General features: G+C 38.5%; 1 protein-coding gene across 1 annotated transcript in view; it reads right to left on the minus strand.

Moving 5' to 3' along the window:
* Positions 1-489: 489 nt before the first annotated feature.
* LOC150106158 (epithelial sodium channel subunit gamma-2-like) overlaps positions 490-13,285 on the minus strand; it is a 109,410-nt gene continuing 96,614 nt past the window's right edge. Inside the window, exons 10-11 of the mRNA XM_090394634.1 lie at positions 2,722-2,790; positions 490-876 (exon numbers count right to left, since the gene is read on the minus strand). Of these exons, the coding sequence (XP_090250760.1) occupies positions 694-876; positions 2,722-2,790 (252 nt within the window). The 3' untranslated portion in view covers positions 490-693. The remainder of the gene's footprint in view (positions 877-2,721; positions 2,791-13,285) is intronic.

Here is a 13,285-nt window from a genome sequence, read left to right on the forward strand (position 1 = left end):
TAAGTTTTGAGAAGTAATTTCTATTAAATGTTTGTCTCTTTTAAATGCATAACTATAACCGCTTTCTCCTACGATAATAGTGTTTCCTTCTACTCCCATTGCTGAAATGGAGACAGGAAGAAGCAAACAAATGCGCTAAGTTCCATTATTTTGTTCATATTTTAAATGTTCTAGCTTCACATTCTGCTTTCTCCTTGAATGATGTTCATGTTACATGCAATGAAATATAAACGAGTATATACGATAAGATCTAATTTTCTTTCTTTTCATGTATTACACCGTTATTTTAAAATAATATATCTACTACCCATGTTTCCATTAAATGACTGGTAACTGAATGGCGATAAAAATGGAACTCCAGAACTTCTGAACTGGTGTTTAATTTAGGTTATTAACTGATGAATTTTTTGTTATATGGATGATTGCCAAAGGACAAAAGGTCATTCTTGGAAGTTAGGTTTCTGTGTAGAAAAGAGGTGAGAGGTCGATTTTTCCATTAATTCGAAGAGAATTAGCGGACCTATTCAACAGTTGAAGTTTTAAGTACAGTAACAGTTGAAGTTATCCAGTGTGAATGAATATATGAGGAACTATACCACTTGGTGTGCTCAATATAGCGGCATCCCTCGATGAGACCTTAACGCGCCGAAGGTTATTGATTAAATATTCATGATAATCATATTCCATTCATTTTCACGCATGGGAATCTTTATCGGCATCTTTGAGATTTCGATCCTTATCGATGACTCTTTTAAATGGACACCAGGATACAGTCGCGATCAAAAACAAACTCTCCAACAGGTCGAAAATTGCTACCAGTGACACTCCAAGCCATATTCCAATGAGTCCCCCAATGTTGGTAAAGAGTTCAACAGGCTGGAAACAGAAGTAAAAAAAAGAGAAAGAAAGAAAGAAGCAAATTGTGACATGATAACTAATTGGTACATATCTTTTGAATATAAGAAAAAACATTAAGGAAAATATTATTGAATATTAGTTACAGAACACCTAATTAGAATATATCTAGGATAGTACAGAATTCGTTAAGTATTTCAGCAAAGGAAAATAAAATAAATTATGAGTTCGAGTCTCTCTTTCACGTTGGACAACGACGTGACTTTTCTGTTTGATTAAACCATTTTCATCCAAACGAATAATTACTAGACATTTTATTCTGCACATTAGAGAATAATAATAATGTGGTTTTAAAACGATACTTTAATATTAATATAATAATTAAACAATCCAAATACTACTAAAATTACAGTTATTAAATGAAATAATTCAAATTATAAATAAATAATTAAATTCGATTTGAGGTCTGTGTAGCCCTGTAGTAATAGCTTTTGTATCCATAGCGCTAGCCTGCTGGAAGAAAGATATTAGGATTTTATTCTAGTTGCCGACTAGAAAAACTTGTAACCTCTAAACCTGCCTTCGACCGTTAAGTTTGTTACTGGATCTATCTTTTTTATCTGAAATTTGGGTTTTTTGGTATAGAAAACTCAACGAAATTGACCTTAGGATCCATCATATATTACTTTCAATCCTATATTACCTTTGTTTTAGGCGATAGCTAGAGGCAATTCTACGCCACTTAAAAGTAGCAACAATCTTAGGCCAATAATTTGATTGTATAACGAGGTAGAATGAGTTCCCCTAACTCTCCAAATGTTAAATCTTTAACAGCCTTTCCTAATACACAAAATAGAAGTTATTAGCAGACTTCTTTTGAAATAAACAGTGATATATATTTATAAATCGAAAATAAATAGAAAGAAATCCTGATTGCTAAAATTAAATTAATTTAAGCCGACGTAATAAGGAATGTTTAGATATTGATGTCTTAATTAAATAATAAAAAAACGAATGGTTTGACAAAATGTATAGCGACCAAGGGTGGCTTACCAGTTTCTTGAATTCCTTTCGTTTACTATCGTTTTTGTATATTTGATTAACGGTCAGCTAGAATTATCTGGGATGTTTTAACTATTCTGCAATCATCCCGATTAACGACATTAAATGCCGGCGAGATATCGCTTACCTATAAGTAAGTTAACTCTATATATACAACACACCATTTCCAGTATTATATTAGCCGAAATCATTTTGCGCCATCCTCCTTACCTTGCTGGGATTGGTTTTAGTTATCTGTATTAGACAATAAATGGAGGTGTCCAAAGTTTTTCAATGTACTGGTTTATCATCCATTATTTAATTACTCTGAAATACGAATAAATAATCGAATCAGTTCGTATATTATTTAGTTAGGTTTTTTCCTCTAGCATTAGTCCCTCATTTGTGGAAATCTAAACAGTATCGAAGTCAACCCGTGAATTTATTTATTCATTTATGCACGATAGTAAATTCCATTAGGCACGAGTACAAACGAAATCCGTTATTTCTAGTTAAAGTGTAATATCTGCTTTGAAAATGTGCTGATATTCAAACATTTAAGGGATGCTTCAATTTCCTCTACACATTGTTGAAAACTAATATGATGACCTGATCGCACAACGAACAGTATCACTTTGCAAAAAAAAAAAAATATATATATATATATATGCAAAAATAAGTTTCCTTTCTCTGTTTTAGAATGTGTCGTGTTAACAGTAAATAATACGTTTTAAAATAATTCCCTGTCTGAGCCTAAACAAAGTGGATTTGACGTCTATCTAAATTACTCAAAAAAAAAAAAAAAAAGGAAACAAGAATACTTACGTGATACTTTGGTGTGTAATAATGCTCTTCCACATATCTCTTCATATAGAAACTCAATACAGTGCCATCCTGACAAAAATATAAATTATGTCAATTACTCTTATTCAATATATTTCCAAAACAGAGTATAACGGACACATTCTCACACACGGAAATTACTACTTGTGATAAAAAGTATAATATTTGGAAACTTCATCTTTTATTCGCTTATTACGGTTCTGAAAATTTTCGGTATCATTAAATGCGATATTGTTCTTGATAAATTCAGAGAAAAAATTTGTTAAAGTTTTTTTTATCATTTTAGATACTTCTTTAAAATGATATTAGCTTTTATTATGTCTATTACTAGAATATCTAAACCATAGTAATGTTATTATTTATTTATTTTTATTATCTAACACCAGAAAGAAGTCCAGACTCATGGAGGGAAGGCAACTACTTTACAACTCTCCGTGTGCATCCCTCAATCCAGCAACTACAGCGAACCGCATCATCTACAGCAACGTCATTTACTACCCACCAACACCACTAATATTTTCGCAGACAATCGGAAACATCCATGACTATAACGGGATTCGAACCCTCAGATTCGAAACCCGTAGTATTGGCTACAGAATTCATACATGCTCTCCTCTAGAATGAAGTTCAAACGAAATAAAGCCAACACCAGAGAAAGAAAGTCAGCGGTGTCCTCAGTCTGCAGTCGAATGCTCTACCACTTACCTACACCCCAATTAATAATAATTATAATATATTAAATATAACAGTTAATAATATATTTATAATATATTATAAATATACTTTAATTATAATATTATTATAATATAATATATTCTAATATAATATTATAATTATAACTATATTATAATTATAATAATATATAATAATATCTTATATATATAATATATATATAAATATATATATATATATATTTTATATATATTATTTCTGTATATATGTTATTCATAATATATTATTTACGTATATATTATATAATATTTATCATATTTATATAATATTTATTTATATAATATACACTATCTGATCAAAAGTATTCGGACACCCTTCTTTATTTTGAAACTGAGATCTAGATATCACTACGACGTCACTTACCGGCAAAGCTCAATAACACTCCATCCACACAGATGCCGGGATAAAGAGTCAAGGACTCAATCCATCGCCCAGTTCTTAAAAGAACCGGCAACTCCATTTGGAAGTTCCTGAGAACTTTCCGCACTAAAAGACAACTTTTACCCCCAATTCAGACCAAGAAGGGAATAGCCGATACTGAGAAGGAAAAGCATAGACTCTGGTAGACAGCTTGGAAACTCAATGTAACCCCTCTTATGAAAATGTGAACATCAATCTTATCTACAAGATTCACCGCCGAGTCAAGCAGGCCATAACACAACAGAAGGATGATCCAGAACCTGTCACACCCACTTCTCCAGCAGAAGTTATAAATATCATAACCCACCTGAACAACAATAAGGCTGCAGGTCCAGATGGAATTACAAAATACATATTCAAACTACTCCCCAGAAAAGCCATTGTGCATCTAGTCAACATGATCATTGCCATCCTCAGACTCAAGCATTTTCCCTTAACATGGAAGATAACCGATATTACGCCAATGAAAACGATTGGAAAGAACATCCAACTCCCCGAAAGCTAGAAGACCTATCAGATAGAAGACCTATCAGTCTTCTGTCAAACCTTGGAAAGATTGCGGAAAAAGTCATTCTTACAAGGTTTCAATCAGAAACGGATAAACTAGGTATAATTCCTAACGAGCAGTTCGGATTCAGAAAAAACCACGCTACCGTACAGCAGACTCACAGACTGGTCGAATTCATCACCAAAGGCTTCAATTGGAATCTCCACACAGCTGCAGTCTTTGTAGATGCTGCGAAGGCTTTTCCTAAGGTGCGACATCAGGGTCTTCTCTACAAGCTCATTACATTCAACATACCAACTAATCTAGTAAAAATAATTCACTCATACTTCATAGACAGATTCATGCAAGTCAAAGTAAATGAAACTGTGTCAAGCAGACGCAAGGTCCTGGAAGGTGTACCGCAGGGCTCACTCCTGCCCCCCCCCTTTTATCCTGGCCTGCTATTTTCTATCTACATAGCTGATATCCCTCAAAAGGCATTATTAGCAAGATCTCTCAGCCCCAAACTAGCCATCAAAAGACTCCAAAACAGTATTCAGACATTAGCGAAATGTTTGATGGACTGGAGGTTCCAAGAAAACCCAGAGAAGAGTTCAGCCATACTGTTAACTAGAAAGAAGTTTCAGACCAAGGAAGATATACATCTACTAGGAGTTAAGATCCCATGGCAGAGTGCTGTCAAATATCTCGGCGTAATGCTCGACAAAAAATACAATTCACCAGTCATATAAAATACATAAGCTAAGACATCCAAAGTAATTGCGCAGCTTTAACCAGTGATCAACAGAAAAGTAAACTGGACATTCAGAACAAACTACTCATATACAGGATGGTAATACGCCCAGTCATCACTTACGCATCTCCTGCATGGAGCCATACTTCGAATACAAATATTCAAAAGCTGCAGAGAATACAGAACAAATGCATGAGAATGAATTTAGATGCCCCATAGTTTATCAGAAACTCCCAGATTCACAGAGAAGTCAACATTCCCTATATCAGATCCCTTCTCCATGACCTAGCAGTAAAGTTTATTCATCAAGTCAAATAATCATCCGAACCCGCTAATCAAGCAAGCTTCAGACTACAATGAAGCAGAATTCTGCAAATACAAAAGACCTAAGTCAATTCTATGCTAAGCTGAACACAACTAATCTCGCTGCCCTTGTAGGGCGAGCTTAAAGCTCAATAATTCTCCACTCAAAGAACTTTCCTTCTCAGACAAAGGGGAATATGAAAAGTATTTATGCTTCCCCCATCAAGCCAGTATCGTTCTGCGTTCTGCGTTCTGTGACCGGCATAAAAGGAGGCAGTGCATTTTTCAGTGATAAGAAGTACGAGCAGAATGGGTAGGTCAAGGTAGCTCAGTGATTTCGAACGTAGACTAATTATTGGTGCCACATCAGTAAGAAATCTGTCAGAGACATTTCATTCCTCCTTAATTTGCGCAAGTCAACAGTTGGTGACGAGATTGTGAAGTAGAAACGTGAAGGCACAACCACAACAAAACCACGGTCAGGTAGGCGATGTTTAATGAGACAGGGACCGTCGAGTGGTCAAGAAGGTGTTTTTTTTAATCACTAGATATCGAGTGAAATAATTGGCCTGAAGTTTCGCAGTGCTACTAACTGTCCAGCCAGCATCATGACTGTGCGTCGACAGTTAAGCATAATGGGGTTCCGTGGTAGAGTAGCTGCCCGTAAACCAAATATTTCTCCTAAGAACGCGAAGCGCTGCCTGCATTGGAGAAAAGTGCGACGACACTGGGCAGTGGACAAATGGAAACGTGTGATTTGTAGCGATGAATCACGCTTTTCCATATGTTAGTCCGATCAGAGAGTCTGTGTTTGGCGAATGCCTTAAGAACGATGATCCTGCAAGCATGCGTATTGCGAACAGTGAAATTTGGAGGAGATGGTGTTACAGAGTGGGGATGCTTTCCGTGGAATGGACTTGGCCCTATCGTAACACTACATGGAAATCTAAATGCGGAAGGGTACCACAACATTTTGACCAGTTGGGTACTGTCTACAGTAGAAGATCAATTTGGTGATGAATAGTGACCTTATCAGCATGACAATGCTACCTGCCAGAAAGCAAGTTCTGTGATGGAAGAGTTTGCAGACATAACGTTCCATAAATAGATTACCGGCCCAGAGCCCTGATCTGAATCCCATAGAACACATTTGGAATGTATAATTAGAATGCCGACTTAGCTTCAGAACCCAACGACCCACATCACGAACTGCTCTGCTGCAGCTCTTCAGGAAGAATGGACTTCCATTCCTTCTGAGACGTTCCGACATCCGGTAGAAAGACTCCCCGGTACAGTTAGAATTGTCGTAGAAGAAAACGGTGGACCCCCACCCCATATTAATGTCCACTGTTGGAAAGTGTGTCACCGAAAGAGTCTGATTACAGTTTCGAGTTGGTGTGAGGATACTTTTTCCGGGCACCAACTCGAAAATTGTCCGGATACTTTTCGATCAATTAGTGTGTGTGTGTGTGTGTGTGTGTGTGTGTGTGTGTGTGTGTGTGTGTGTGTGTGTGTGTGTGTGTGTGTGTGTGTGTGTGTGTGTATTTATATATTATTTATGTATATATGTTATATATACTATATTATTTACGTATATATGTTATATAGTATTATAATATATTATAATAAAATATAACAATTAAATTCTATATCTCTTATTATGTCTCAGAAACATACAAAAAAGCAACAAAGCCTAGACGAAAGAGGCGACAAACCGACATTAACCCAGGGATAAATGGCGATATTCTAAATAGTATTACTCTAAACGAAACTATGAAAAAAATAAATAAACTTATATTCCATGTGAGTGTTACTCTCATGTAACAAAATAACAAAATTTTCGCGGAGTACGAACATTACATGATATGTATGGAAATATGCGATACATAAAAGCGGGCATAATGGTAGGGATAAAAGCGGAAGAAAACTCCAAGCGCAAAAATAAAGAATTGCGAAAAGAGGTAAACACTTAGAAGTTCGAAATCGAGCATATACCAGAAAAATGCATGCAAACAAATCAAACAGGGGAATCTAAAAGAAAAGAAAGAAGATTTAAGCCCCCCATAGTGCATTTGATTGGTACCAACATGCATTCTAGTGAGAACCATTAACATCATCTATGTTAATCGACTACCACAAAAAATAAAGAGAGATCGCCACCAACCATCGCAAGCAAGAAAACAAAGCCAAACACAACAATCGTAAGTGAACAGCAACTCCCAGCTCAAAAAGCAGTCTTCCACTAGCACATTAGATCTCCCTATTCTTAAGAGCAAGATTAAAAATTTCTTCTAAAAAATATAGCATGGAGACCTGAAATCTGGGCGAAGATATCCAGACAGAAAATACAAATTTTCTATTATTTGATTCTTCGAAGAAATTGAGAGAAAACATTCCTAGAAATACTGACTTCACCATCATAGACACAAACATAAGCAGTATCAAGAAATACTAGTTTACATTGATAACACTGCTCAACTACACTTTGACAAACATAGGCGTAATAATCTTGACCAAAGGTGAAATAAATGACACAGAAACGTATGCGTAGAACATTAATAACTACCTTATGTAAAGCAAACGAAAGAGGACACGACATCATGGTATTAATCAAAGAAAAATACAACCTGAAAGAAAAACAAATTCTTTTCAACATGTGAAAACATTTCTTTCTTTTAAAGTTACACGGTAGTCAGCATTCATAATAAAGAATTTCTGGAGACACAACACACGTGTCAGAATAATTACTTTTCTTAACATTAAGCAAGTAACAATCGACGTTACAACCTCTGTATGGAGGTCATTCGCCAGGAAAGCACATATTTGTACAATATACAAGCTACATGCCGCTGCATTATATAAACGAAAAACGTATCTAAATGTTTGTTGATCACTTATCCTGGCCTGACCTCTGGTGAGATAAAAAACCGAACTACATTAAAAAATTTCTACAGTCCTTTCGCATTAAGATTTTCTTCTGTCTGGGGTTGTTCTGGTTGGTATATTTAAAGAAGGGTCCTCCACATTCGTGGAACAATTAAACCATCATTGTTGTTCAGATTTGGATGAGATTTGAGTATTTAACAAGCTTCTTCGAATTTTCTTTCAAACCAGGTGTTGTTGTGGTATAGTGACCTAGTGCCTTTCTACTCAATTCTGCAGCATGTTTGAAGTACGTGTTCTGATTAAGCCTGCTTTACCATACTGGAGATATTTAATGTGGCGTTTGTATTAATCTTTTCTGATTGGGATGGTGAGTCATTGTTTCCTGTATATAAGGTAGGTTACATGTAGAGGTTTGCAAAATACATTGTATTTTGTAAACCCCTGGGAGCGCTAGGTATGGGAGAGGATCTTTGGAGGAGCTAAGTAAATTTGTTAATTTTTCCGCAGGATTTGAAATTTGTCTTGATGTTATATTTACTAGTGATCTATCTATTCTTTTTTCTTAAATTCCCCTAGTAGGGTATGGCTATGGCATTATTATAATCTTTATTGCTTTTAATGACATTTTTATGGAGAATCTTGTGAAGTATTTTTTTTTTACTGTAGCAATTTTGTTTTACAAATGTTTGGTTAATGATTTCTAATTCTTAGTTCAAAGTTTGTTCATTGGAGCAAATTGTTAGGACTCTGTTTGAGGGTGCTGATGACTCCTAGTTTTTGTGATGTATTTTTGTGTATGAATTTTTATGGATGTGTTGACCTGTGTGTGGGTTTGCTGTACACAGCGAAGGAGAGGCAGCTAAAGGGAAGACGTGTGACAGGTTTGTCTATAAAATGAAGAGAGTTATTGTAATTTTCGATTTCGATAGTGAATTATATAGGTACATTTGTGTTGTTTTTTAGGCGGCTGGAATGCATTTAATGTTTCTCGGCTGCAGGCCTCATGGACAAAAAAAGCATCAACATATCTGAGCCAGATTTTGGGTTTTAGGTTGGCCGAATCTAGAACTCGTTCCTCGAAGTCGTCTGTGTAAAAGTTAGCTATAAGGGAGAAAATGGTGAGCCATACTTTCTTTTTGAAGGTTAAAAAATATTTTGCCACGTGAAATACCCGGACCAAAGTACGTGGGAAAAGAGAGCCGTGATATCAGGCGGAAATATGTTTTATACATACACATACATACATACATCTTCAAGGCCCACTCTTCCTAATTGGATTGTGGGGGCAACAGCTGCAAGAGGAACTTCCAATGGTCACGATCCTCTGCCACCAAGTTCAGGTGTTCTGGTGGGATTCCCAAACGTGTCCACCCAAGGTGTTGGATATAATCTATCCAGCGAGTCCTTGGCCTTCCACGTGGCCCCCCCCCACCCTCTGGCTTGGCAAAGAGGGCCTGCTGAGGGAGCCTCTCTTGTGGCATTCTGAGCAGGTGCCCGTACCAGCGTAACTGTTATCTCTCAACACGGAGAAGCAGCGGTTGAGTATTGAGGGTTTCCCGAATTGAGAGCTTCTGACTCTGTCGAGTTTTGTCAGCCCCGCAACCCCTCGAAGGAACCTCATTTCAGCCGCTTGGATTCGTGTCTGCATTCTTTCGGTCATTACCCAACTCTCTTGACCATAGGTGAGAATGGGGACATAGACTGTATTGAAGACAGCCAACTTTGCCTTCTGGCTTAACTCCCGCTTCAATACTACCGAACGGCCAAGCTCCTGCAATATTGAGCTTGCTAAGCCAATTCGAGTATCTAGCTCTACGTCCCATTTTCCATCATCCGAGAATATGGACCCAAGGTATTTAAACTTCTCCACCTATCTCATTGGGACTCCACTTACATTTAGAGTGCACTAGGATGGTTGTCTTGAGACCACAAATGTCGCAGTTTTGGCCACACTGATCTTCGTTCCGGCGTCTGCACAAACAGCTACAAACTTATCCAGGGTCCGCTGGAGGTCATCTGTGGAAGAGCTAAGCAGAACTAGGTCACCTGCAAAAAGCAGACGTCCAATGCTACATTTTCCAATTCTGACACACTCACTGCCTCAGCTGTGCCTATCAATCTAGTCCATAAATATTATGAAAAGGAGGGGTGAGAGAACACACCCTTGGCGGAAGCCAACGGAGACTGTGAAAGGTTCAGACTTTGTGCTGTTTACCCTGACACAAAACTCTGGCCATTCATACAGGGACTTGATGGCAGCTAATAGTTGACCATCCACTCCATACTCCTGTACTACTTGGCAAAGCTTATCCCGAGGAACCCGGTCATATGCCTTCTCCAAGTCCACAAAACATGTGTAGACATTCTTGGCATATTCCCAAGATTTCTCAAAGACTTGCCTTAAAGTGAAGATTTGGTCAGTTGTGCTCCTACCAGGACGAAAGCCACATTATTCTTCCTGGAACTTTGACTCAACTATGCTCCTGCATCGTCTTTCCAAGCACTTAGCATACACTTTCCCAGGCAGGCTGAGCAGAGAGATGCCACGATAGTTACTGCAATCCTTCTGGTCTCCCTTCTAAAAGACTGGTATTATTATGCCTGTCTGCCATTGCTTTGGTGCTCGCCCAGATATCCAAGCAGCCTGACACACTCGAGTCAGCCAGAGGACACCGTCTCGATTTAAGGCTTTTAGCATTTCGGGCCGAATTTCATCATCGCCAGCAGCCTTGCCCGATTTTAGCGATTTTATTGCTGAATGGACCTCTTCTGCTGTGAGACTAGTCATTGCCCCAATCTGCACCTCTTGGATGTCCACAACTGCTGGGCCACCCGGGTTAAGAAGGCTCTCAAAGTATTCCCTCCATCTGTGGAGGATATCCTTCTCGGTTGTTAAAAGTGCACCATCAGAGGCCTTAATTGCCCTTGCTGTGCACGATTTCCTTCCTCGAAGGCGGCGGATGGTCTGCCAGAATATTTTGTTTTCATTTGCATAGGATGAGTCTAATCTTTCTCCAAAGGATTCCCAAGCCTTCTGCTTTGCTGTCGTTACTGCCTTAGCAGCAGCTTTTCGTGCCTCAGAATACCACAAACGCATCTCAGGTGATCTGACTCTAAGCCATGTTAGGTATGCCTCCTTTTTTGCCGGGACAGTTTTTCGGACTTCTTGTTTCCACCAAGGTGTCCTTTTCTCACTGCCCGTTGCCACGCCGAGCCGCTTTCTGCCACACCATGAGAGTGCAGAGGCAGTGAAAGCTGTTTTGAACAGCTTCCATTCCTCCTCAACATCTGCAGTATGCTTGGGAATCTCTTTGAACCTGGAGGAAATGTCATCTGCAAAATTCTTCCTCACAGCCTAATTTTCCAATTTCTCCCATTTCACGCGGTATAGCTGCTTAGGCCTACCAGCGTTGATGGTAGCATCTGGTTTCTGAAGATGTTTTATAAGAGAAGAATATTATCATTGATCGGGACATTAGTGAAAAGTGCATTGACGTCAAAGCTGACTAATAAACCATTGTATTTGAGTGTGATGTTTCTAATATTGTCTATGAAGTGTTGTGTATTTTTTCCTCACCAGAGGTCAGGCAAGGATAAAATATTAACAAACATTATTTAAATTAAGGGGATATTAAATCCCACATTGTTGTTTTAAAACCGAATAAGAAACTCAAAGATCGGGAATGTTCTTGGGAATGTGTTGAATATATGTCAATTTCCTGGCTGTAGGATTGGAGTCAGTTCTGGTGTAGACGCTTCAACTTCAGGACAATTGGAGAAGTGCTGGGAGATTCTTATGCTTTTTTTCCTCATGTATTTGGCTTAGTGGCCTGTCATGGAGCTATCCTTATCCCTTCTAAGCCTACCCGGCGGGAGTATAAGGTGGCTAGCCCTGTGTTTCCCGGTGTGTCCTATGTCTGTAAATGTGGAGAACCCGAGATTCCGGGTGAAAAACAAACCCTTCCTACGTATGATATACCGGATAACTTACCTTTCTTCGAAAGACACCAGATAAAAGTTCCTTACGTCACTGACGGGAATCGATCCCAGGTCATTGCGACCAAAGGGTTTTGTCTATACCCGACTGAGGTACGGAGGTTCTTAATTTGGAAAGTACTGTGTATATGTACACACACACACACACACACACACACACACACACACACACACACACACACACACACACACACACACACACACACACACACACACACACACACACACACACACACACACACACACACACACACACACACACACACACAGGGTGGCCATAAAATAACTTTCCCTCTTTGGAGGCATCTATAGCTAAATCCAATAAACTGAATGAGACCAAATTTTATATTTGGTCTCATTCCATTGAGGCTCCACCGAACGTCTCATTATATTCAGACTTTCGAAGGCATGGGGAGAAGAATTCCTGGAAAAAAAAAAGATTTATTACCAAAAGTCGCCGATGTGAGAAATTTTGGCGCTGGCCGAGCCAAGAGCAGTCAAATATTTGCAGTAAACGCTGGTAAAAAGGATTATGCAAATTTTACCTGACAGCAGCGCCACAACGTCCACTTAAAAAGGGATTGGAAACGTTCAGGCAGTTATTCGGATGACTGACGAATTGTGCTCAATATGCGTCCTACCTTGCCTCAGCGTGTTTTACTTGTTAAGTTGTTTTACCTTAAACAGGGCAATGCCGTAGCGGCCCTTCGGGAATTAAGAAGGCTTCATAACCTGCGTACAGGTCCTATGTCTGCTGTAGCACTGAGAGCTTTGATTAAGAAGTTTGAAGAAACTGGATCACTAGGAGTTTGACCTGGCAGAGGATGGAAAGCAGTGCAAGAAGAGACAGTAACAGACGTTGCTACTGCGCTACACAATTTCAAAAGATTCAGTACCAAACGTCGCCAATAGGGGAGATTTTAGCGCTGGTGGATCCGAAAACAAGCGGATAATTACATCAAAGGCAG

This window comes from Typopeltis vanoorti, chromosome 6 (assembly GCF_054136105.1).
Source record: "Typopeltis vanoorti isolate ZY-2024b chromosome 6, IOZ_Tvanoo_1.0, whole genome shotgun sequence".
Classification (NCBI taxonomy): Eukaryota; Metazoa; Arthropoda; class Arachnida; order Uropygi; family Thelyphonidae; genus Typopeltis; species Typopeltis vanoorti.